Source organism: Apus apus, chromosome 19, assembly GCF_020740795.1.
Source record: "Apus apus isolate bApuApu2 chromosome 19, bApuApu2.pri.cur, whole genome shotgun sequence".
Taxonomy (NCBI): domain Eukaryota; kingdom Metazoa; phylum Chordata; class Aves; order Apodiformes; family Apodidae; genus Apus; species Apus apus.
This window is the reverse complement of record NC_067300.1, coordinates 6,818,618-6,841,107: the sequence shown is the minus strand read 5'-3', so window position 1 is coordinate 6,841,107 and position 22,490 is coordinate 6,818,618. Positions and strand designations below refer to the sequence as shown.

At 60.4% G+C, this 22,490-nt stretch overlaps 1 protein-coding gene across 2 annotated transcripts; it reads left to right on the top strand.

Annotated features, from left to right (window-relative positions):
• The first annotated feature begins 1,762 nt into the window (after positions 1–1,762).
• FIBCD1 (fibrinogen C domain containing 1) lies at positions 1,763–20,719 on the top strand. 2 transcript variants are annotated; one of them, XM_051636887.1, is made up of 7 exons: positions 1,763–1,907; positions 6,706–7,182; positions 8,144–8,303; positions 9,028–9,164; positions 14,149–14,245; positions 15,069–15,248; positions 15,549–18,310. In XM_051636887.1, exons 1-7 carry the CDS (start codon positions 1,836–1,838, stop codon positions 15,806–15,808), a joined length of 1,383 nt encoding a protein of 460 aa, XP_051492847.1. In that variant the 5' UTR covers positions 1,763–1,835; the 3' UTR covers positions 15,809–18,310. The 2 variants fall into 2 exon arrangements, with proteins under 2 accessions (XP_051492847.1, XP_051492850.1); XM_051636890.1 differs by lacking the exons at positions 14,149–14,245; positions 15,069–15,248; positions 15,549–18,310 and adding an exon at positions 20,329–20,719 and having other exon boundaries at positions 1,805–1,907.
• The last annotated feature ends 1,771 nt before the right edge of the window (positions 20,720–22,490 follow it).

Here is a 22,490-nt window from a genome sequence, read left to right as displayed (position 1 = left end):
GCTGCCAGGCCACAGGAAGCCAAGATACATTTCTTTTTAATGATAAGTTTTTATTGTTTGGAGTTCAGCTCAAACAGCCTCCCGGGCACTTGCAGCCTCCTGTTACCTGAGCAGCTGGGCAGCACAGGGGCTGAGTGGGCCTGGTGGAACTCACTGGTGGAATGAGTTGGACGGTCTCCGCTGTGAAGGAAAGTCCTTGAAAACCATCAGTGGGGAAGGAGCTGGGCTGCTGGCCATCAGCATCACCTGGTAAATCCACACATGGCTGAAGCCAAAGGCTGGGCTTGCACCTGGCTGGGAGACAACACACAGACACACAGAGACGCACACCAGGGTACCAACCAGTCAAGCTGGTGCCTGTGTGCATGTCCCCCCCCATCACCAGCAGCCCTTTGGCACCGTTTGACAGCCCAGCATGCACCCCACTCTTCCCAAACCTACCTCTGTGTCCTGGGGAGGAGCTGCCTGGACCCCTGGACACTGCACATCCCTGTGACTCGGCTGCTGCTATAAGTTTGCAGTCCCCACCCCAGCAAAGCCACCGGGGCCTGCTGGGGGGTCCAAAATCAGGGATGAGCCCCAAGGACAGACACCCAGGAGGGGTTGGAGCAAACCCCAGCCCTGCTGCACTGCCCGCCCAGGGGACATCCCCAGAAGTCTGCAGGGAGACTGCAGGAACCTCCCTGGGGGGGTTTGCTGGGGGGGGTTATCGGCATTGAGAGGTAACTCAGCCTCCCCCCGGCCGGATTAAGGCCGTGCTGAGCCATCGCTGCTCTCACGATTTTCCTCTGAACCTCTTAGCAACGCTCCTGCCCGCAGGTCAGACAACAGGCACATAAAAGATTTAAGGGAGGTGCCGCAAAGGTACGGTAAAGAAAACCACATCCACAGTAAAGAAAACCACATCCAGGCCCGGGAAGGTGGCGGTAAATCAGGCCGGGGAGGGACTCGTGCGGGGGCGGCTGGTGGCACCCCGGGCCCGCAGCGCTGCTTTGGGCTGGGAACGCTGGGATTTGGGCAAATGATGCTTCAGCAGGCATCGGTGCGACCCCGTGTGCCAGGGGAGAGTCTAGCTGCTGTCTCCCCCCCCCCTCAGCCAGCACCAGCTTCCCCACCGTGTGCTGGGTGTTACTGAGAGACATCAGCACTTTGGCTACCCATGGGCACAAAGGTTTGGGGGGTGATGGCAATGACACCCCCCCCACACGCCCATTCCTGCCCACTGGTGGGACTGAGCCCTGTCAGCATGGGGGGCTGGACCTTGGAAAGGAGGTGAGAGGGTCCCCGGGGCACCCCCATCCCCCTCGCTGCCCCCAGTCCCCGGTAACACCCCTGGACCCGCAGGCATGAACCCCTGCCTTACCTGCTGCCGCTCCTCCAGCTGTGCTTCCACATCTGGGCAGCTGCGAGGCAGAAGGGGGGGCAACTCGGATCCGGAGTGACTCCGGAGCCTCTGGTGCGGCCGTGGGGGGGCGCAGGGCAGTGCTGGGGGTGCCGGAGAGAATCCCTAGGGCATGTCCGGGCAGTGTTCCCGGAGCGGGAAGACCCCAGGAGGGCGGGCACAGCCGGGGGCGGGAGGACAGCGGGAAGAGCCCCCGTGTCAGGGGCAAGCGGGCGAGGGGAGCGGGGCGGGCGGGACAGAAGATCCACCCCCGTGTCCGTGCCCATGTCCTCCCTCCCTCCTCTTCCTCCCTCCTCCTCTTCCTCCTCCTCCTCCGCCGCCGCCGCCGCCCGTTCTCCCGCCGCGGCCAGTCGGGCGGGCCGGGGGCTGCGCTGCCGGGGTGGGGGTCTGGGGGCGGGCAGGTCTGGCCACTTGGGCTGGAAGTTGCGGCGCGATGGGGAACGAGCGCTGGAAAACCATGGGAGGAGCCTCGCAACTTGAGGACGGGCAGCAGGAGAAATCGCAGGTACCGGGCGGTGGGCGGCCGAGGGGCAACGGGGAGCAGCGGGGCAGGCGCCGGTCAAGGGTCCCACCGAAGCCCACCCCGCGTCCTCCCTCCGGCGAGCTTTTCTCCCAGCGCAGCCCGGCGGAGTTAGCTGCACCCCCGGGGTCCCTACCCCTGCGGAGCCCCCCGGGCTGCCTCCTCTCACCCCCCCCCTCTCAATTACCGAGTTCATTCACTTGCAGCCAGTGTCCCCTCACCCTCCAGCGCCGGGGTTGCCCCTCGGCCGGGCAGCGCGAGATGCTCCGGGGCTGCCACACACGGCTCTGAGGAACCACTGCACGTTAACTGCTTCAATAACCCTGTACCGGGGATTCTGTACCTTGGCTCCTGCTGCAGCCAGAGCCAGCGCTCTTGGCTGGGGGACTCCTGGCTGCCTGGCCCTCTCTTATCCCCCAGGAACCCCCCCCGCCCATTGCTTTTAGGGGCCGTTGTGGCGGGGCACAGTGGCAGAGCCTGCAGCGAGGTGCGGGTGACCAGCACGTGCCAGAGCCTGTTTGCACAACCTGCTACACGTGTGCCAGCTCCTCCAGCCCAGCACACAGGCAGTGGCCACCTGCCCAGCCTCGGGTCACCAAGTGTGCTAGAGCAGGCATGGCTGCATGGCCAGGGCATGTGGGTGCCCTGCTGGCACTCTGGGTGGGAAGGGGTCTGGAGTATGGGCGAGTGTGCCTGGGGCCAGCAGGGAGAAAGCCTTGGAGCTCGTGAGCCAAGAGCTGGCAGTGCCCATCTTCTCCCTCTGCACCCCAGGGCTGGGCAAGGATGGGGGGCAGCAGCCGGCCCCAGTGGTGAGACCTACTTGCCATGGGTCCCACTCATCTCCCCAGGTCTGCTGCTTCCCTGTCCCCCTTTCACCTGCAGAGATGCAGGAAAGGGATTTCTGCCTGACTTCTCCCTCCTGCACACCCTTCTCCCAGCCCTCTTCCCCTCGGTCAGCTCATCCGTGCTGGAACAGCTTCCTTGCCTCACTGGAGAGGGGCTGCACAACCCAAGATTGCACAGGAGGCCCCATACCTCCTCCCCACCCCGAGAGAGGAACCTCACTCTCCTCTCCCCTTCCCAGCAGAGCTGGCACCCGGCACCTCCACGCTGGGGTCCAAGCAGCGTGATCCAGCTGGAGCTGGGCTGCACTACCCAGTTGGCTTTATCACCCCCATGGCAGGATGGCTCCAGCCCCACAGCCCCGTATGGGGCTGGACAACACAGCCTGGAGCCGCTGGTTGACGCGGGGGGTTGCAAAGGAGGCACAGAGTGTGCGGTGCAGCCGGCGCTGGGCTCCCAGTAAGCTTCAGTGAAAACCCATCCCAGCCCGCCTGTGTGCGCTCACCCACCGGCTCCGCTGCGCTCTCCAGCCTTCTTTTCCCCGAGCCGCGCTGCAGGAGCAGTCTCAGGCAGGCTTTGGATGAAGGAGGAGAGCTGTAACAGGAGTGGGATTCAGTTCATCAGCCTGCGGGGAGCGAGCAAAGTGCAGCGTTAGGCTCCGGGAGCAGCAGCAGGGTGCAGGAGGGGAGGGGTTGGGGTGCAGCCCCTGCCCCAGGGCGAGCAGGGACAGGGGCTGCAGCCCCGCACACACTGAGCCCCAGCAGAGCTGAGCAGGCAGGGAGGGTGGAGAGGGACAGAGGCAGAACGACTGGGATGCAAACTGAGCTGCCTGAGCAGCTCTGGAGTGAGCAATGAGGCTTGAAGGGGGGACAGGACTGGTCCCTGCTGTCCTGAGGGTCCTTCAGGGCTGGTGGACCCCAGCAGTAAAGTGGGGTTACCTGGATTAGAGTTTTGCCCCAGCAGCTGAGCCTGGGCGAAGCAAACCACAGTGTCCCCCTGCCTCAGAAGCACAACCAGAGTCCTGGTTCATGCCTGACAGAGGGCAGGGCTTGGAGGCAGAGCACCCAGGGCTGCAGTGACTGCTGTCCTACACCCCATAGCCCAGAGCTTGCCTGGTGAGCTGGCAAAGAGCAGCAGCTTTGGCAGGAGCAAAGGGCATCTCCCCCTCAAAGAGCATCTCCCACAGCAGAGCTCAGCGTCTTCAGCCACTGCTCCCCATCCATGCTCCCCAGGGGCCAAGCCCACCTCTGAGCACGAGCTGGCTCATGTTCTTCACTCCTGGCAATGCTGGAGCTGCTGTCTCCCATGCCCAGTGCCTGTTGGTCTGGCTGAGGAAGCTGGGAGACACTTGGTGTGGCTGGAGCACCTGGCTCCCGTGGGGCACAGTGGCTAAGGACAGAGATGTTCCTGAGCCAGTGCAGGGCATGGAGAGCCCAGCTCAGCTTGGCACTGGCAAAGCAACAGTGCCATGGGTCCTGCCTGGGGCTCCTTCCCAAGCTCCATATCCAGCTCCAGAGCAGGTTTGCAAGTGAAGCTCTGCTCATCCCAAGCACCTCTCAGCCTTGCAGCTTCTATTCTCCCTAGGAAGGAATGATTTGGAGGCATTGGGACCTCCAGCCTGATGGATGTCCCTAGGGGAACATTAAGAACCAGGGCAGCTGCCACATGGGCAGCAAGGAGATGTCCTGTGGCTGCCTGAAAGCCTTGGCAAGAAAATCCAGAAGCCTTAAGCTGTGCAGTGAAGGGCAGAAACCACAGAGCCATGAGGGCCATGGTCATGGTGGGCAGGAGCTTGTGGCAGAGGTGTCTGCAGGGCAAGAAACTGCAGGGCTGCTGTACTGGGGGAATTAAGGGGGTCCCACACCCTAGTTTGGAGTGTTGCTGGTGCTGCTGGCTGAGCATTTCCCTCCTCTCCCCACTGCAGGTTGCCAGGTAACACAACCTGCCAGCAAAATGCCGTGGGACTCGTGAAGCTGCCACCACGGCATCTCAGGTCGCAAGCAGATGGGGTCACCTGTGAGGGGGCTCTGCCCCCGGTTCCTGCCCCAGAGGGGAGCAATGAAGGGTCTCAAAGGCTGGAAAAGGGCTGGATGCAGCTCCCAGGTTGCAGATGCAGGATTTTGGTGCCTTAGAGCCTGGTTGGGATTTGTGTGGCTGCAGGAGTGGAGCACGGGCTGTCAGCTCTGCTCCTGAAACCCTTGACGCTCAGACGGGTCCCTCAGATGTCACAGCCCATCTGAGTGTCCTGGCAGGCACATTTCAAGCTGGGGACATCAGCACAGTGGTGAGCAGCAGCATGCAGGGGTGGGATGGTGCAGAGCCCTGGAGCTGAAGGTGCTGCAATGGCCAGGACAGCCACGGAGACAAGGTCCCTGCTCCCCAACAGATCCCAAACCACTTGGGCTTGGCCTCTGGTCGGCAGCCATCCCTCCTGTCACTTCCGTGCTCACCGGGTGCCAAGGGGTCAGGTCGAGCCTGGGTCCTGGGTGTCCACGTGAGGGTGTCAGCAATGGGCATCTCCCACCTCTGCCTGCCACCATCCTGCTGCTCCCAGGTGCCTCGGAGGCAGGGTTCCTTGTCTACAAACACAGGGCAAACTCCTTGATCCTCTGCTTTCCAGAGCTCCCATTATTGCCTTTGACATCTCCTTTTAATGCACACTGAGGCGCTGAGCCTGGGGCTGCCTCTGATGGAGCTCCCTGGGGGGTGGCTTCTCATTCAGCCCAGCACCATTTGTTCCTCCAGCCTCACTCTGTGGGCTGGGAAGAAACAACGACACCTGGAACATCCCCTGTGGCTGATGGGGCACCCACAGCCCCCCTAGACCCTGGTTGGCCAGTCCCACCCCAGCCAGGGTCACCTTAATGCAAATGGTGCAGGAACATGAATGCAACGAAGGGTGCTTGAAGGAAGGTGTCACTCCAGATAGATGTGCACAGGAGGGGACAGGGCCTGGAAAATCTTTGCAGATGCAGCAATTTTCCCCTCGTTTCTGGGGAAAATAGTCTTTGTCTCTCTGAATCTGCAGTTTTCTGGCAGCCTTGCAATTCCTTGTGACAGCCGTGGCTGGGGTCAGGGGAAAATCACAGCCTCTGCCCTGCAGGTGTAATGAGAAGAGGAGGTGGCCCGGGGGGACGGGGGCTGATGGGACAAGGTGGCAGCTCGCTCTCTCTTCACGCTTTGCCAGCAGAAAAGGCTCTTGGAGAAAAGGTTCTTGGTGTGCAGAGAGCAGCTCCCATGGCTGAGCCGATGGGTCCCTGCAGCAGTGAAGCTTTCAGAGGGGGGCGGAGGGGGTCAGAGACCTTTCTCACAGGGACTCCCCCTTGCTAGGAGGCTCTGGGACAGGTCCAAGGGTTTGGGAGCAGCTCTACGCCCCTCCAGCAGGCAGTGAGGGTGCAAAGGAGATGGGGACAGGGTAACTGGTGCAGTCCTCAAGGTGCTCAGGGCAGTGTGACCCCAGCATTGACCCTCAGCCTCCCTCCCTGCTGCTGGGGACACCCCCTGCCTTCCCTCCTTGCTTCCCCCACCATCCCTGCTCGGGGTGGGGGGGGCCACAAGGGGTGTGTTTTCCCTTTTTCTCCCTGTATTTGTGCCCAGGGAGCCCCACACGCACCTCCTGGGGAGCCAGGGCTGCTCCAGCTGAGTACACCCACCCTCAATAAAACCCGTGATGCTGGCAGGACCCAGCAGCCTTCCCTCTCTTGATCATTTCATACCTCCAGCTCCCCAGCGGGTTCAGCTGCTTTGCTCACCAAGACCTCACTCGTGGCTTCCAGTGTCCCTGGCAGGGGCTCCCCAGGGTCCCTGTGTCTCCTCCTTTGCCATCACCCTTGTGTCCAACATCACCTCCCCCCCTTGCTGGACTCCCCAAAGTCCATGAGGGTTTGAACCCACCTCTCAGACGAAGGGTCCCCGACAGTGTCTGCCTCTCTGTCCGCAGAGGATGAGCTGTGGGTACATCCTGTGCACCGTCCTGCTCTCGGTGGCCGTGCTCCTGGCGGTGACGGTGACGGGGGCCATCCTCTTCATGAACCACTACCACACGCCGGTCACCGAGTCACCCCCGGTCATCAGCACCAACCCTGAGGAAGCCAACGCTCTGGTCACCATCGAGAAAGCCGACAGCTCCCGCATCAACATCTTCATCGACCCCAACTGCCCCGACGGGACGGGGACCCTGGGGCGCCTGGAGGGGCTGCAGACCTCCCTGCTGCGCGCCGTCACCGACCACGACGCCGAGGCCAAGGCCACCAGGAGCCAGCAGAAGGCCCTGCTGGTCACCGTGGCAGATGAGGTGGCCAAGCTGCTGACACATGCTGTGCAGCTGCGGGCTGACTGCGACAGCCTCAAGAAAGGGCACAGCGCCATGGGGCAGGAGCTCAGCACCCTGCAGGGAGAGCAGGGCAGGCTCATCCAGGTGAGCTGGGGCTGGAAGTGCCACACACGGTGTTCCTTGGGGACAAACCCACCCTAGGGGCATGGCTGATGGCAGCCAGGGCAAACCTCCAGCAGAAGGAGTTGAGGGTTAAGGAGGTTGCTTAGGGATTGCAAGTTAGGAAGCACAACTTCAGCTCCAGCCTGTGTTTTGCTGCCAAACTGCCCTGGTGCTGGTGAGCTGGGTGTGCAGCTGCCCTTCTTGTGGGTCTCCTGGCTTTGGGCTCAGTCTGGGGGCTTTGAGCAGAGCTCAGCACAGCACAGGACCACCCCAAGAGCAGCTCATGCAGCAATCAGCCCCCCCTTATTTGCAGTCCCAGAACTTCCCAGCTGATGAGCCGTGTTGTGATGCTTACCTGGACACACCAGGGATCTGCTGGGTGTTGTACCAAGACCCAGGGCATGGTTGGATTCTCAGCTCCATGCCCATCTCTCCTGGTCCTTATCTCCTTCGGGCCAGAGCTGCTTGATCCCTGCTGCTTCACTTTTGTCCCTGTCCTGCTGCTCTGCTGTGGCCACCCCGTGTCAGTCACCCAGCCCAGGTCACCTCGGGGGATGGCAGAGAGCTGGTGGCTGCCTCAGGACACGGCTATTCCCGCCGCCTCTGCCATCCATCCCTCGCCCAGAGATGCTCTTTATCCCATGGGGAGGAGGCACCGACGCACCCAAGTTGGGGGACTTCTTAGCCCCCTTGGCAATAGGTGCTATCTGAACCCAAAAAGCATCAGAGGTGCTGTATGGGATCTGCTGTGGCTTTTATGTCCCCAGCTGGTCCCCACCAGCCCGTACCCTGACAGGGAGCGCTGCTGCCCACAGACACGCAGGGAGCCACGGGAGCAGGCAGAGCATCCTCCTGGAGGGTTTCTCAAGGTGCTGGGTTACGGGAGGGATTTAACCATATTCACCCACAATTCCATGTCCCTCCACGTGTCTCCTGCCCACAGCTGCTCTCGGAGAGCCAGACCAACATGGCTCGGCTGGTGAGCTCCGTCAGCGACGTCCTGGACACGCTGCAGAAGGAGCGTGGTGGTGCCAGGCCCCGGCTCAAGGCCGACCTGCAGCGAGCACCGGCCAGAGGAGCACGGCCACGGGGCTGCTCCAACGGTGAGACGTGTTCCCATCCATCCCCAGGGAGAAGGATGTGCCTGGGGGCTGCTCTTAGCAGGTCTCTGCCTAAAAAGAGGGGAGGGAGAAAACTACCTGAGCTGGGGGAAACCAGCCTGGAGAAGAGATTTAATACAGCAGGGGGTCTGGCAAGGAGATGGAGGAGATGAAGTGGAAGGGAGATGCCAAGTTGTGTGCTAGAAGGGGTGTTTCTCACCCTGTGGCCCCCAGTTGTGCAGAAACCAGCCCGCAAAGCCAGCACAAAAGCCACTTCATAGCCCTGCAGACCCACTCATTTGGGAGTGGAGGGCAGCACTGCACAGGGCTCGGAATAAACAGTCACTTTCCTCATCGTTTGGGTGAGATGAAGCTGAGGGAGGCTGTCCCAGGGCTGCCAGCACATGCCCACACTTTGCCTGCAGCTGCCTCCAGGCACTGGCTCCCTCCTCCCCAGCTGGGTCCCTGCCTGCCCTTGCTGTCACATGGGGACACGGGGCCTGTCCCTGCTGGCTGTTGGGGGGGTCCCCACGGTGGCTGTGTCCCCTCAGGCACTGCTTACCCGGAGCATTGGGGGAGAGAGGAGGGAAAGAGCAAGGCAGCACCAAGCTGCCAACCAGAGCTGGCAGCAAGGCCAAGTGCCTGAAAGAAACGGCAAGACATTAAATTAGATCATTAATTAACCAGCTTCCCTCTCATCCCACCCCATCCCAATGCCACGCTGCAGGCTCCCGGCCCCGAGACTGCTTTGACATCTATGTGAGTGGACAGCAAGAGGATGGGATTTACTCCATCTTCCCCACGCACTATCCCTCTGGATTCCAGGTCTACTGCGACATGACGACCGACGGGGGCGGCTGGACGGTGAGCTGCCACCCTGCTGGGGCCACGGGGTGATGCCACTGCCAGCCACTGGCTGTCCCCATGCCAGGATGCCAGGGGCGGGAGACATCACCCTTGCTGCTTGGATGTGTCACTGGGATGGGGGGATAAATGCTGATGGGGTCTGGCTGTGCACAGGGTGCCCTGGGCAAGCAAACAGGCTTGTCTCCATCACCCATGCTGGCAATGTCAGCAGAGGTGCCTGATGCCTCTGGCCTGAGCCCTGTGCCAGAGCCCAGCAGCCCTGCTCCGGGCATGGGGAGCTTGGCTGGAGCTGGAGGGTGGTTCCAGGCTGGCAGTTGGATGCCATGGCTGGAGTTCATCTCTCCCAGCAGGGCTGGTGCCCAGCTGGGGCACAGTGTAGCTGTGGTTGTGCCATGGAGAAAATGGTCCCGGTGCTGGAGCTCAGGATGGACCCCAAACACAGCCCATTTCACCTCATCTTACACAGGGGTGCCTGGGGCACCTCCAGTGCCTCTCTGATTCACTCTCTTCCTACCCCCCCTGTCTGATTCACTTTGCCATGGGGGCAGCAACAGCCCTGTAACCACAGCAATGGGGCAGGAGTGGGGAAGCTGGGGGGACCTGGTGCTGGCAACCCCAGTTCCAGAGACCCCCCTTGCCCAGGGAGCCCCTTGGGTGTGAGCAGCTCCTACAAAGGAGAATATGGCTTAGGGTGCTGGTAGTGCAGGGAAAGTGGCTCTGGGGAGGGGGCAAGGGACTCACTGGGACTGGGGGCCTTACTGGGACAGGGGGACAGGCAGCCTCTCCCCTGAGGACATGCTGGGTGAGCCAAGCTGGCCAGCACCCCTCCAGCTGGGCACTCCAGAGAACAAATCCCCATGATCTGATTCCCCTAAGCAGCTTTGAGCAGTGCCAGGAGGGAGCTTAGCCCCCCTGTCCTCGGGGGGCTGATGACCCTTCAGCCTCAGTCTGCCCAGAGCCCACCCCAGGCAGGAGTGACCTGTCATGCACAGCTTGGTACCAGCAGCTCCAGCAGGGAAACTGAGGCACAGAGCAGCTGTGGAGACCTCAGCTCCTGGGGGGCTCACAGAGGGAAAAGAGGGGACCCCACTTCTTCCCCAAGTTGGGGAGGGTCCTTGCAAACCCAATGCACAGTCTGCACAGCCTCTGCCAGCCCCAGTCCTGCTTGAGCACTGCCTGAAGAGCAGCCCAAGGTGATTAGCCAGACACTCAGAGGCTTATTTAAAGCTGCTGCAGGCAGGAGGGCCCGGCTGGGCTGGTGAGGGGGTAAAGGAAATTATTTTACACCCAGCAGCATTGTGGGCTCCAGCAGCAGGCCCAGCATGATGTTGCCTGCAGCATCACAGCCAGGGACAACCACATCTCTGCCCTGTCTGGACGAGGGAAGAGGAGTTAAACCTGCAGGCAAATCCCAGCATTCATTCCCAAGATGGGCAGAGCCAGAGCAGAACAAAGGTGCTCAACCCTCACTCCCATTTCTTTGGGCTGCTCTGCAGCACAGGCTCCAAAACATTCCTCCAGCCCCCCAGGGTGGTGGTGGATGGTCTCAGCCATCTCCCATTGGGCTGGGGACATGGATGGGGTCCCCAGGGTGGGGACTCACCTGGGCTCCAGACCAACCATGACACGGCTGAACATCTCGGTTGGGAAATCTCCCCCACTTCCTCCTCTGGAGCGACTGCTCCTGACATTTGAGCTTATTTGCATGTGGGTGGGTGGGTGGAAGCGATGGCAGCAGCTGAATCAATTTTGACTGGGAAGCCTGGGAGCTGCAGAGCTCAGCCTCAGCCTGCACGGATGGCTTAGGGACCCGCGGGAGCGGGGCTGCCCTGATGCCCCGTCGGGGAGAAACCCAGCCAGGATTGCTGCCCGGGTGCTGCTCAGCACCTCTCTAAACCTGCAGCATCACCCTGTTCCCGTGCCAGAGGCAGGACCCCAGTTGTTCCCCATCCCCTTCCTCAGGAAGGCTGAGCAAGGCAGCAGAACACCACCTCTCCCCGTGGCAGCCACATCCAGCCCGGGGCAGCACATCCCTGGGACCATTTTGTGTGTCCCCGCTCAGTCCTGCCTGCAGGACCACGTTTGCCACTGGCTGTGGCACAGGTCTGGGTCAGTACCGACAGGAGCATCCACATCCTCTGCTCAGCTCCTGCTTTAATTGCAGTGACCCCCCCGGGCTGAGCTGAGCCTTCCAGCCCTGCTGGGCTGCAGCTGTGACATTGCCCAGCCTGACCCCCACCCCCCCTTTTACACTCACCTCTGGCTCTTTATTAGAGTAATAATGGGGTGAAGGAGGGCAGAGGAGGCTCGGCCTCCCAGGAGGCCTGAAAAAGTTGCCTCTTCACATCCTGTGGTCCTGAGAAGTCTTTGCAAACACCCCCTGCTCCTCCCAGTGCCCTTGAGCCTCCATCACTGCCCAGTGGAGCAACCACCCCTGGCACCAGCATCTCCACAAGCAACGGTGCCACAACAGCTCCAGCATCATTTTCCGTGTTCAGCGCGTTTTGGGAAGTGGTGGGAAAGATGAAGGATGCAGAAGAAAAGGCTGCATCAGCAGGACGAGAGCCATGGTGATGTTAAGTGACAGCTTCCAGCTTCATGGACACCTGCAGTGCTGGGAACGCTCACAGGGATGGCTTCATCCAGCTGCTCATCACCCACCCGAGGGGTCCTGGCAGGGCTGGGGGCTTTGAACAGACACTGATGGATTTACACATGAGCTGGGACAAGCTGAAGGCAGCGGGTGAGATGAGCCAGAGGAACCGTGTGCTGTTTCCAAATGATGTGATGTATGTGTTGCCACAAACAGGGACCAGATGCTTCTGCTGGTGGGGACAGGCAGGAGCTGCTGGGTCCTCAGGATGGGCAGCACTGCTGGGCTGGCTGAGGTGCTCACAGGTGACCACATGGGATTGGCACTTCCCAGAGACCAATTCCTGTGATGCTCCCAGTTTGTCTTCTCCATGGCAGAGCCTGAAGATGGTCTCCTTGCTGTGATGGGGCTCAGAGGGACACTGTGAGACTGGGCCTGCAGAACCTTCCCTCACTGCAGCAGCACAGGCTGCTGCTCCCACTTTTCTCTGGTTTTAACCCATTTTTCTGGGTTGGCGCCTCCACAGGAGCCTGTCTCTGCCCTGTGAGCTCAGCGTGTCCGGGGGAGGCAGAGAGAGGGGGAGATAAATATTTCAGCCTTGCCTTTGATGAAGGGAAGGAAATCCTTTTTGCTTAAGAGGGGGTGATGCATATTTGATGAGGAGAAAAGGAGCAAGGCAGGGCTGTGAGCCTGCAGGTCGCAGGTGCACGCAGCATCCCAGTGCAAGAGGCAAGGAGGAGGCTCCCACATCCCTGCCTGCACCCAGTGGGTGCATGAGTGAAGCACAAGGAGGGACTGTGCACAAGAGATGATGAGGATGGAGCAGGAGAACCGGGAGGACACAGAACCTCCAGCACCCGCCAGCCCGGTTTCCAGCTCCCTGGGGTTGAGCCCAGTGGGCAGCAGGCACCGAGGGCTCCTCCAGCACCTTGAGCAACCACTGAGCTGTGCTGAGGCTCAGCCAACAGAGACGTGTCCCACACGCTTCCCTGGGCGCTGCTCAGGCAATTGGCCTGTTTACAATCGCGGGTCAAAGCCGATTAAGAAGGAGCAGCGGAGCCGCTTCCGCTGCCCTGGCAGCACGGGAGCCAACGGGAGCTGGGGAAAACCAGCTTCGGGCCCCTGTCCAGCCACGCCATCCCCCTCTCCCTGCAAGCCTGATGAAACCCCCCTTAAACAGGCTTAACCACAGCTTCTCAAGCGCTCAACGCTGGGATAAAAATTAAGGCTCTAATTCTAGAAGGTAAGTACAGCAGGATCAGAGCCGCGCCGGGGAGCGTTGCCGGAGCCTGTGCCGGGAACCCGCGGCCCCAAAAATGCCTGCCTGGTGAAGGGCAAACCAGCCTGAAGCTCACAAACTGCACCTCCTCTGCACGCCAGGATGAATCCCTGCACGTTCAGGAAGCTGTGAAGGAGCATCCCTGCAGTGAAGCAAAGGATGGCAGCCTCCTGGCTCAGCAGCACACCCAGATCAGGGTGAATGGGCCTAGAGGTTCAACCCAGCCCCAAAACCAGGGTGCTCTGGCCCCTTGGTTGCCAGCACATGGGGCAGAGCTTCTTAAATCAGAGTGCCCCATCCTGCACCCACCATGGCCATGGGAGTGTGGCATTTGGTGGCCATTGGCAGGCTGGCTCAGCCAGGTTTAACGCAATTAATCCAGGGGTGCTTAATTAAGTTCAAATGGTCAGACCTGAAACTATGGATGAAAGGGGATGAAGCGCACAGGGCACACCATGCTGGTGAGCAGGAGGGAGAGGAAAAGGAAAAAGTTTGGAGGAGAAAAGCTGTGCTGAGCCTCAGGGATCTGCCTGGGATCTAGGGACTCAGTAGGAGTCAGGGCAGTCAATATCCCACACTTAATTTCCCTGGGGTGACTAATGAGGTCATCACAGGAAGAATGCCTGATAACCGGGAGGAGAGAACAGGGACCTGGGATTTTACACAGCACTGAGTGTCCCACAACCTGCAGGATGGTTTGGACTGACCTGGACAGTATGTGCTGCAGGGACAGAGCTTGAGTCGTGCCATCCATCCGTCCGTCCATCCGTACCTCCACTCCCACATGCAGAGCACAGGCTGTTTCCTGCTCACAGCCTGGAGCCGGGTGCAGGGTGCCCACCATTCCCATGGCACCAGCCACCTTCCTTCAGGAGCTTACTGGGGGTTTCCTGAGCTCTGCTCCCCTTTCCTGGTGGAGAAGCCAGTGATGCATTTTATCTGAACCAACTCATCTGCTATGGCATTTCCCAAGGGACCAGCTCACCAGCATCCCTGTGTAATTGCTGGGTTAAACAGGGCTTAGTCTGTGTCTAACGAGGGGTCAGCAGGGTGGGGAGCATGGGCTGTGAGTACCCCCACAACTGACACTGCCGTGTGTCCCTCCCCAGGTGTTTCAGCGGCGGGAGGATGGCTCGGTGAACTTTTTCCGCGGCTGGGAAGCCTACCGGGATGGCTTTGGGAAGCTGACAGGAGAGCACTGGTTGGGTACGTGGGGCTGGCAGTGCCCACTCCTGGGCTGGCTGGCAAAGCCTGGGCCTCCCCTCAGGAGCTCAGGGGTTTCCTTTGCAAAGGAAAAGACCCCGAGACACAGAATCAATCACAGAATCACAGAATCTCAGGGGTTGGGAGGGACCTCAAAAGATTATCCAGTCCAACCCCCCTGCCAGAGCAGGGTCACCCAGAGCACATCACACAGGAACGTGTCCAGGCGGGTTTGAATGTCTCCAGAGAAGGAGACTCCACAGCCTCTCTGGGCAGCCTGGCCCAGGGCTCTGTCACTCTCACAGGAACTAAGTTTTTTTCTGATGTTTACGTGGAACCTCCTGTGTTCCAGTTTGCACCCACTGCCCCTTGTCCTATCACTGGACATCACTGAAAAAAGCCTGGCTCTGTCCTCCTGACACTCACCCCTAACGTATTTATAAACATCGATGAGGTTGCCCCTCAGTGTCTTCTTCTCCAATCTAGACCCAGCTCCCTCAGCCTTTCCTCATCAGGGAGATGTTCCACTCCCTTAATCAACTTTGTGGCTCTGCACTGGACTCTTCCCCTTGGCCAGCACTCACCTCTGTGAGTGTTCCTCAACTCCATGAGGAGTGGCAGCCTGGGCAGGTGGGGAGGGGGCTACACAAGGAAGTGACAGGGCTGTTTACTCACGAGCTGGGCACCTGCCCTCAGCCACGCCGCAACAACAGGGCAAGGACCGGAGGTGGGAACCAATGCCCATCCCACCCTGCACCCCATCCCCAGGGAGCCCTGGCCACCCTGTTCCCCGTGGGGTCCCACACTCACCCCTCCCTCTGCTCAGGGCTGAAGCGGATCCACGTGCTGACAGTGCAGGGCAGCTACGAGCTCCGCATCGACCTGGAGGACTTCGACAACGGCACCGCCTTCGCCCGCTACGGCAGCTTCGGCGTGGGGCTCTTCTCTGTCGACCCCGAGGAGGACGGGTACCCCGTCTCCATCGCCGACTACTCAGGGACAGCAGGTAGGGTGGTGGGATGTGGGGACACACACGGACCCACGGGGGCAAGGGGAGCCCACAGCCACCAAATCCCCTCGGTGGGGTGTGAGATATCTCCTCCAGCAGCGGTGGAGGTGCTGGCTGCGTCCCTGTATCCACAGGGAGGTAGAGGTTGGGCATTTGGAAAGTGGGTGACCCCAAGGGCCCTGTACATCACTGAAGGAGCCCCATTGGGGTGCCCAAGGGAGCCCCCCATTGTGGGAGACAGCCTAAGAGCAGGGTGAGGTGCAGGAAGGGCCCATCGTGGCATTTCTTTCACGGCAGGTGACTCCTTCCTGAAGCACAATGGGATGAAGTTCACCACCAAGGACCTGGACAACGACCACTCGGAGAACAACTGCGCGGCTTTCTACCACGGCGCCTGGTGGTACCGCAACTGCCACACCTCCAACCTCAACGGGCAGTACCTCAAGGGCCACCACAGCTCCTACGCCGATGGCATTGAGTGGTCTTCCTGGACCGGCTGGCAGTACTCCCTCAAGTTCACTGAGATGAAGATCCGGCCTGTCCGGGAGGAAAATTAGCTGGATGGCATGACCCCCCTACCCTGTGCCCAGCCCCTGCCCTTCCCCACTGTCCTGCAGCTCTGTCATTCCCCCCCCTCCTAGCCCCCCCAGTTGCCATCTTCCCCAAGGGCTGGCCCATCTTCCAGGGACCCCTGGGGAGGAAGGTTAATCACCAGATCTTTGCTCCTGCTGCTGTGGCTCCCCGACAGACCAAATGGGTCTCGTGGCCAAAGCTGGACCCACGGGTGGTGCTCATGGCTGTGGGAGAGAGGGCAGCAGGACACGGGGATCTGGGGAGCTGTGCCCAATGGGATTCAGCCAGGATGGGAAGGAATGAGCTGATGGGAGGGAGGGAAGGAGGGATACAGCAGCCCGGGCATCTCGGGTCACGTCTGCTGGCTGAGCTGCCAAGGAACTGGAGGACATTTACCGTGGGGTGCCCCAAGCCCTGCAGACACCCCCAGGACTAGGCTGCTGCTGCTCTGCATTTCCAGCTCACCCCACGGTGCTACTGGGCACGGGGAGGGCTGGGTGGGGTTGCAGCCCCTGCAGATGCCTGACCTATTCCTTCCGAGTCTGTAAACATTTGTCTCTTCCCTTGCAAGAGCAAAGCAGCTGGAAAGGGACAGCCACAACCCCCTCCATCCCCATTATCCCTGTCCTGGCCTCTGGAGCCTCCCAGTGGGTCAGGACATCCTAAAGCAAGCTGGCAGGGTGCTGCAAGGACACACCCAGAAGGGAGCATGGCACAGAGATGTTTTGGTGGTGCTGGGGAAACGAGGAGCACGGCGAGGAGGAGGAGGTGAGGAAGGTTTGCTTCCCAGCACAGCTCTGCCTGCATTTCACAGCTCCTCCTTCCCACCAGACCTACAGAGACTCACATCAGACTTTCGCCATCCAAAAGCTGTGACTGTTCCCAAAACCTCTGGCTCTGGAGAGCATGCCTGCGTGCCCCCGGCGAGCCCCCTCCGCTCGCTCCCAGCCTAGGGACTCGCATTCGTTTCCACCCAGATGAGCCACACTCTGGCTCAGCACCTGCAGATATTCAAAGCCTTTCATTTCTTCAAATCCCATTAAGGTTTTGCAAAAAAGAAGCCCCAAGTGAGGCTTAGCATCTGCAGGGCCCTGATAACTGGTGGCAGGCGATGCCTTGAACCAGCCAACCTGAGGAGGAGCTTCCATGGGGTATGGGACTCCTCTGCCTCCCTGGAAAGACTCAAATGGGGGATTTTGTCTAAAAAAAATAACACCAAGACTGAGGAGGCTGCATAGGAACAGGGACAGATGGGATTCAACCACTCTTTACATTATTTTCTGCCTGTGCTACAGCAGCAATGGGAAGCAGAGAACCCCACGCAGGGCCCTGGCTCTGAGCAACACTGTTGGATGGACAGACTGCCTGAGGAGGGGAGGAACGATCCCACCATCTCCCTTTCCAGGGGGGCTTAAGACACTGAGAGATCAAAGGCTCATCTTGATGGCTGTAGCAGATTTGTACTTCCCTGTGTGCTTCTTTTTTTAAGCCTTCTCCCCCTTGAACCCTGTGCTGGATGAGCCCTTTTCCCTGCTGGGCAAGTCTCTGTCTGTCTGTCCTGCCAGGAAAACGGGGACAAACGATGCACTGGGGACAAATGACGCACTGAGGACCACCTCAGCTTTCCCCTCTGCCAGAGACAATCCTTGGAGCCCTTGGGTGAGGATGAGCTCCTAGCGCAGGCACCGACTCCATCCCCACCCACCTTGCCTGGAGCAGCCAGCCAGGATGGCTTCCTGGAGCCATGGGATTGGAGGGAGCTTTGAGGTGACATTTCCCAGCCAGCATGAGAGCAGGAGCCCCCCGGCAGATCTCCAGGGGCTTCTTTTGCCCCATCAGACCCCTCTGGAGTGGGTCCCATATCAGGCAGAGAGCACAATGCCTGTCTTTACCTTTTGTTCATTATTCCCAGTGGATTAGCTGTAGCTGGGTTTCTAGCCCTTGCCTTCAGGACAAAAAGGCATACAGAAGGAACCATGTGCCCCGGGTGGGAAGGTTCATCCCCTCCCTGGAACCCCCTACCAGTGTTTTTCCCTGCCAGGGGGGGGACATTGTACGTGCAGTTTGTTGGTAGCACACCCTTGTGTAACTGCCCGTGTCACCCAGGACTCCCTAATCATGTTTTGACTTGCACGAGATGGTGTTTAATCCACGCAGAGACGCAGGATATCCCAGGATTATTCCCGTGGGAGCACGCATGGTTCCACGGCCCTGGATTAGACTAAACCCCTCTGTGGTGACACCTCCCTGGAGAGGGGTGGGCAGGGCTGGCTGGTGGGGGAGTTGGGACCTGCCACGTACCTTCCTGATGAAGCCCTGGGCCGGGCCGTGGTGTGTAGCAGTGCCGTGAAGTCTAGGTGGTGTGTGCGTGGTGTCCAGCGCTGTTCATGTGGACTTTATAAACTCCTTAATAAAAGGAACTCATCGTTAGCTGGTGTGTTGGTGTCTGTGCCAGCAGTGTGGGGACATCACTGAAGGAACCTGCCCTGGTGACAGTGAAAGGAACAGCACTGGGTTAACACAGCTCCTGCTGTGATGGCTCTTTACCCGTGCCAGGCTCACAGCACAGAATCCCTGGGAAGTGGCCCAAATTTGGCCACCCAAACCCCCTGCAGAAGAGTCAGGGAGGGCTGGGGGGACCCAGCAGGGCAGGGACAGGGCAGTGGAGGTTTCCCAGGGCTCCAGCCCAAACCCAGGCACTGTGGGACCTCACGGTGGCAGATCTCAGTGCCGAGGCAACCCTGTGCTACTGAGCAGAGCACAGAGTGGAGCCCCTGGTCCCTTCCCTGCTGCCCGCCCCCTGCCCCAGCTCAGGATGGACTGAGCAGGGAACATCTGGGTGCCAGTGGTTGGACACCATACACTGACCAACGGTGGGGGAAGCCCTCAGGCCAACCCCTGAGCAGTTCTGGGGGTGCAGGGGTCTCTCCTGGTTCCTGTGCCCCCACCACGCTCACACACACCTCTGGGACCCCCAACAGCCACCCATGAGCCAAGGGCGTGGGGGACACTTGTGCTCCTGGACCAGACCATCCCTCCCACCAGCATCCCCACCAGCTGCGGGTGACTCCAGGCCAGCTCCAGCCCGGCATCCAGCCTCTCCTCCAAATGAGGTGGCAAACGAAGGAGATGTGTTCATCAGCGGTGGTGCCGCGCTCCCATTGTGGCGGCTGGGCCAGCCCCCGGCCCCCCCTCCAGCCCCCTCCCCACCAGCATCCCAGTCTCTGCTCCGCAGCCGCAGCCCTGCGAGGCTCGAGGGGTGACACGGCAATTAGCGCCGGCGGGTATTTAATGGCAGCGGGAGGGCTGGCCAGCTCAGTCTGGGCACGGGGCGGCACAGAGCGGGGCCGGCGGCGCTGGGACATCGCCCGAGGCGGAGAGGTGAGTTGCAGCCTTCTGTCCATCCCTCCCTCCGTCCGTCCGTCTTCTCCCGTGTGCCTGCTCTGCACCCTGCCTCGATGGGCACGGCCAGGGAGGAGGCGAAGGTGGGCGGTGGGCAGGGTGCCCACCCGGAATGGGACGCAGCAGCACCCATTGCTGGTGCTGGGAATGCGCTCCCGGCTCCACAGCAGGGCAACTGGGTGCAAAAGGATAGAGCATGGAAGAGCAGCGAGGTGGGGATGAAGTGGGGAGCACCCCAAGGCAAAGCCGAGGGGCAGGGGGGTGCTGGGGAGGGTGGGTAGGAGCTTGGGCTCAGCTGGGTCCAGTGCAGCAGCAAGGAGCACTCTCAGCAGCACCCCACGCTGCGTGCACAGGGTGGACGACTTGGCCCCCATCACCAGGAGTAGCTTTTAAAGCAAGACCTGCAGCAAATAAAATATATTTTTATATATAAAAATTAAGAATTTAAAAATTAATTGCACTTTGGAGCCTTTGCAGCGGGAGGAAGGGGAGGCAGAGCAGCCCTCCCTGCACTCGAGGTCACCCCAGGTGCCCATGCCCCCTCCTGCTCAGCAGACCCTGCAGCTGCTGGGGCACCTCTGAGCCCCATAAAGCTGGATGTCCAGCACCTTCCTCGGCACTCCCATGAGCCCAGCACTGCAGGTAGGACCTGGGCACGGGGAAGACAAGGCCGGCTCCAGTGAATGCACTTTGATCCTCCCCACAGAGCCCGAGCAGAGCAGGCAGCCCCGAGACCATCAGCCCTCCCGACTAATCCGCCCCCACAGCCACCCCCCGCCCAGCAGAACCAGGGGAGCACCCGCCAGGCTGCAATCTGGGTGCAGAATGGCTAAAGAGCAAGGGGAGCAGCTCTGAAGGAGGCAGGGGAGAGGCAGAGGGAGCTCCGGCCCCCCAGTACCCCCCTGCTGCAGCCAGGTGCTGGGCTGGAGGGTGCAGGAGGGGCAGTGGGAGCTGGTGGGGGGTTAATCACGGGCTGAGGGGTGGCAGGGCTGGTTTGCGGGGACGGGGAACGTGTCCTACCCCGGGCAGCCCTTCTGCAGCCGCTGCCCGAGGGTGCTCTGCGGTTCACCGACCTGCCTTTCCTTTCCTCTGCTTCTCCCAGATGAGAGCACCCTACTCGCTGTCCTGCCTCTTCCTCCTGAGCCTGGCGACCTGCTTCCCCCCCAGCGAGCACCAGGAGCTAGTGGGACACCCTGGGGAAGGAACCTTGCTCCAGGCCAGCTGGCCAGCGGCAGCTGAGGACTCGGGTCCCTGCTGGAGGGCAGGAACCAAGCAGAGAGGGAACCAGGAGCTGAGCACGCTGCTGGGGATCGCCCGGGAGCTGCGGGGCTCCGGCAAGGAGGGCAGCGGGCAGCAGCGGGGGGGCTCCAAGCTGCTGCCGGTGGGAGGGGAGAAGCGCAGCGGCACCCTGGGGAACCTGGCCGAGGAGCTCAACGGCTACAACAGGAAAAAAGGGGGATTTACCTTCCGCTTCGGGAGATGAAGGCCTGGACTCGACCCCCTCACCTCCCACGGGTTGCTCCGTCCCGTCCTTCACGTCCATCTCACCTGGGTTTGCTCGGACAGAAGGGGGGTTGTTGCTGGGAATGCCTTGGGGAGGGGGGACACGGTGCTTGCTCCATTTGCAGCCCTGCCACAGATCTCCCAGCCGGTGCAATGGAAGAAGAGGAAGACGCCTTAAAAAGAAGCCACCATATCCCTTCCTTGGTCACACACAGCCTTTGCTGGACCACGGTGCCAGTGCCCTGCACTGGGTCTGCAGCACTGGGGTGCAGGCTCAGAGCAGGGATGGGAGCCCGGGACAGGCAGGGATGGGCACCAAAGCTGGAGGTAGGTGGGCTGAAGGGCTACAGCTGTGTAGTCCTGGTGGTGACGGTCCCCTGGGGACTGCCTGTAGCCACCAGCCAGGGCAGGGCTGTAAGGGAGGAGCAGATTCTTCAGAGCTCTCCTGCCTATTACAGAAAAGTCCTTCTGGCAGTAAATTCTGCTTAGTGTCAAGATGCCACTTAGAAGAGCTGGCTCCTGCCTGCAAACCAGGCCAGAACAGCTGGGTTCAGTAAAATCTCGTCCTTAGAAATCCCTGGTGGGAGCACAGAAACCAGCCCTGGTATCACCAGTCCTGCTTCAGTCCCTCCATCCTGCTCATGCCCTGACACCCATCCTCAGGTGCCACCAGAGTCCTTGCAAGGGTGAGATGGTGATGACTGACCTTCAGCATCCCTGTCACATCACCCTGAAAGCCTGGTCCTTCCTAACCCCCTCCTGGCCTCATCGCCACCTAATTCCCAGCTGCAGAAACTTGGGTGCAGAGGGGCTGAAATAAGAACTCCTGCACCCACCTGGGGCCACTAACAGTGCTCAGTGTCCTCCTGCTCTCCAGTCCCCTCCACTGCAAACAGCACAGCTTGGGGAATTGATTGCTAGCCCCAAAAACCAGCGCAGCCACTGCTGTGAAGGACAAGCCCCTCTTCAGCCATTGCCTTCTCCTCCTTTGGGCAGATTTAGCTCTGCCAATGCCAACAACACTCACTTTTGTGCCTGCCACTGCAGGCAGAGATATTAGTAATCAGAGTCTAACTACCTGGCTCGCAGGCACTAACGGCAAGTCAGACACCTAACGACTGCTAATATTTCATCGCAGGCGCAAAAATGAAGCAGGGCAATTATTTGCAAGTGCTAAATTGCAACCTCAAAATCAAAGACCGTGGCAGGACTTGGCTGGGGAGGAGAAAAAAAGAAAAAAAAAAAAGGAAAAAAAAAAATCAGGTTCCAAGAGGTGTATTGTAATATCCATCAAGCAGACAGACCACTTAATAGAGCGGTACTGGGGCTGGCGCGAGCTGTTCTCGCAGCAGGTGCTGTGTGTGAAGGAAGGCTGGAGGTGAGGAGGAAAACACCAGCCATGGGACAGGCAGGACCATGGAGGAGCAAGAGCAGGCTCCTCTGGGCAGCTCCGTGTGGGTCCCAGCCCCACGGAGGCAGAACGGGAGGGATGTGGATTTGCAGCGATACAGACGGTGCCGGGATTTGACCCTCGCACAAGGACAGTGCCGGCTGCGCAGGCAAAGGAGAGGAAGGGCATTTTCCTTCCCCTGCACCTCTGCTGTGGTAACCACCTTGCACCGGGGGGGACCACGCTAGGGACCAGCACCTCCACCCCAGGCACCCCAAACGCAGCTCCAATCCTTCTCAGCTCCCATCCCATCCAAAGACACCGGTCTGGGGGACGCAGGTGCAGCGTTCGCCTCACGCAGCAGACAGGAG

What these genes read in the sequence shown, in the direction of transcription:
- FIBCD1 (XM_051636887.1), top strand. Translation starts at nt 1,836, where the DNA reads ATGGGGAACGAGCGCTGGAAAACCATGGGAGGAGCCTCGCAACTTGAG. An exon ending in GGCAGCAGGAGAAATCGCAG is followed by an intron (nt 1,908 to 6,705) that starts GTACCGGGCGGT and finishes CTCTGTCCGCAG; the next exon opens with AGGATGAGCTGTGGGTACAT. An exon ending in GACAGGAGAGCACTGGTTGG is followed by an intron (nt 14,246 to 15,068) that starts GTACGTGGGGCT and finishes CCCTCTGCTCAG; the next exon opens with GGCTGAAGCGGATCCACGTG.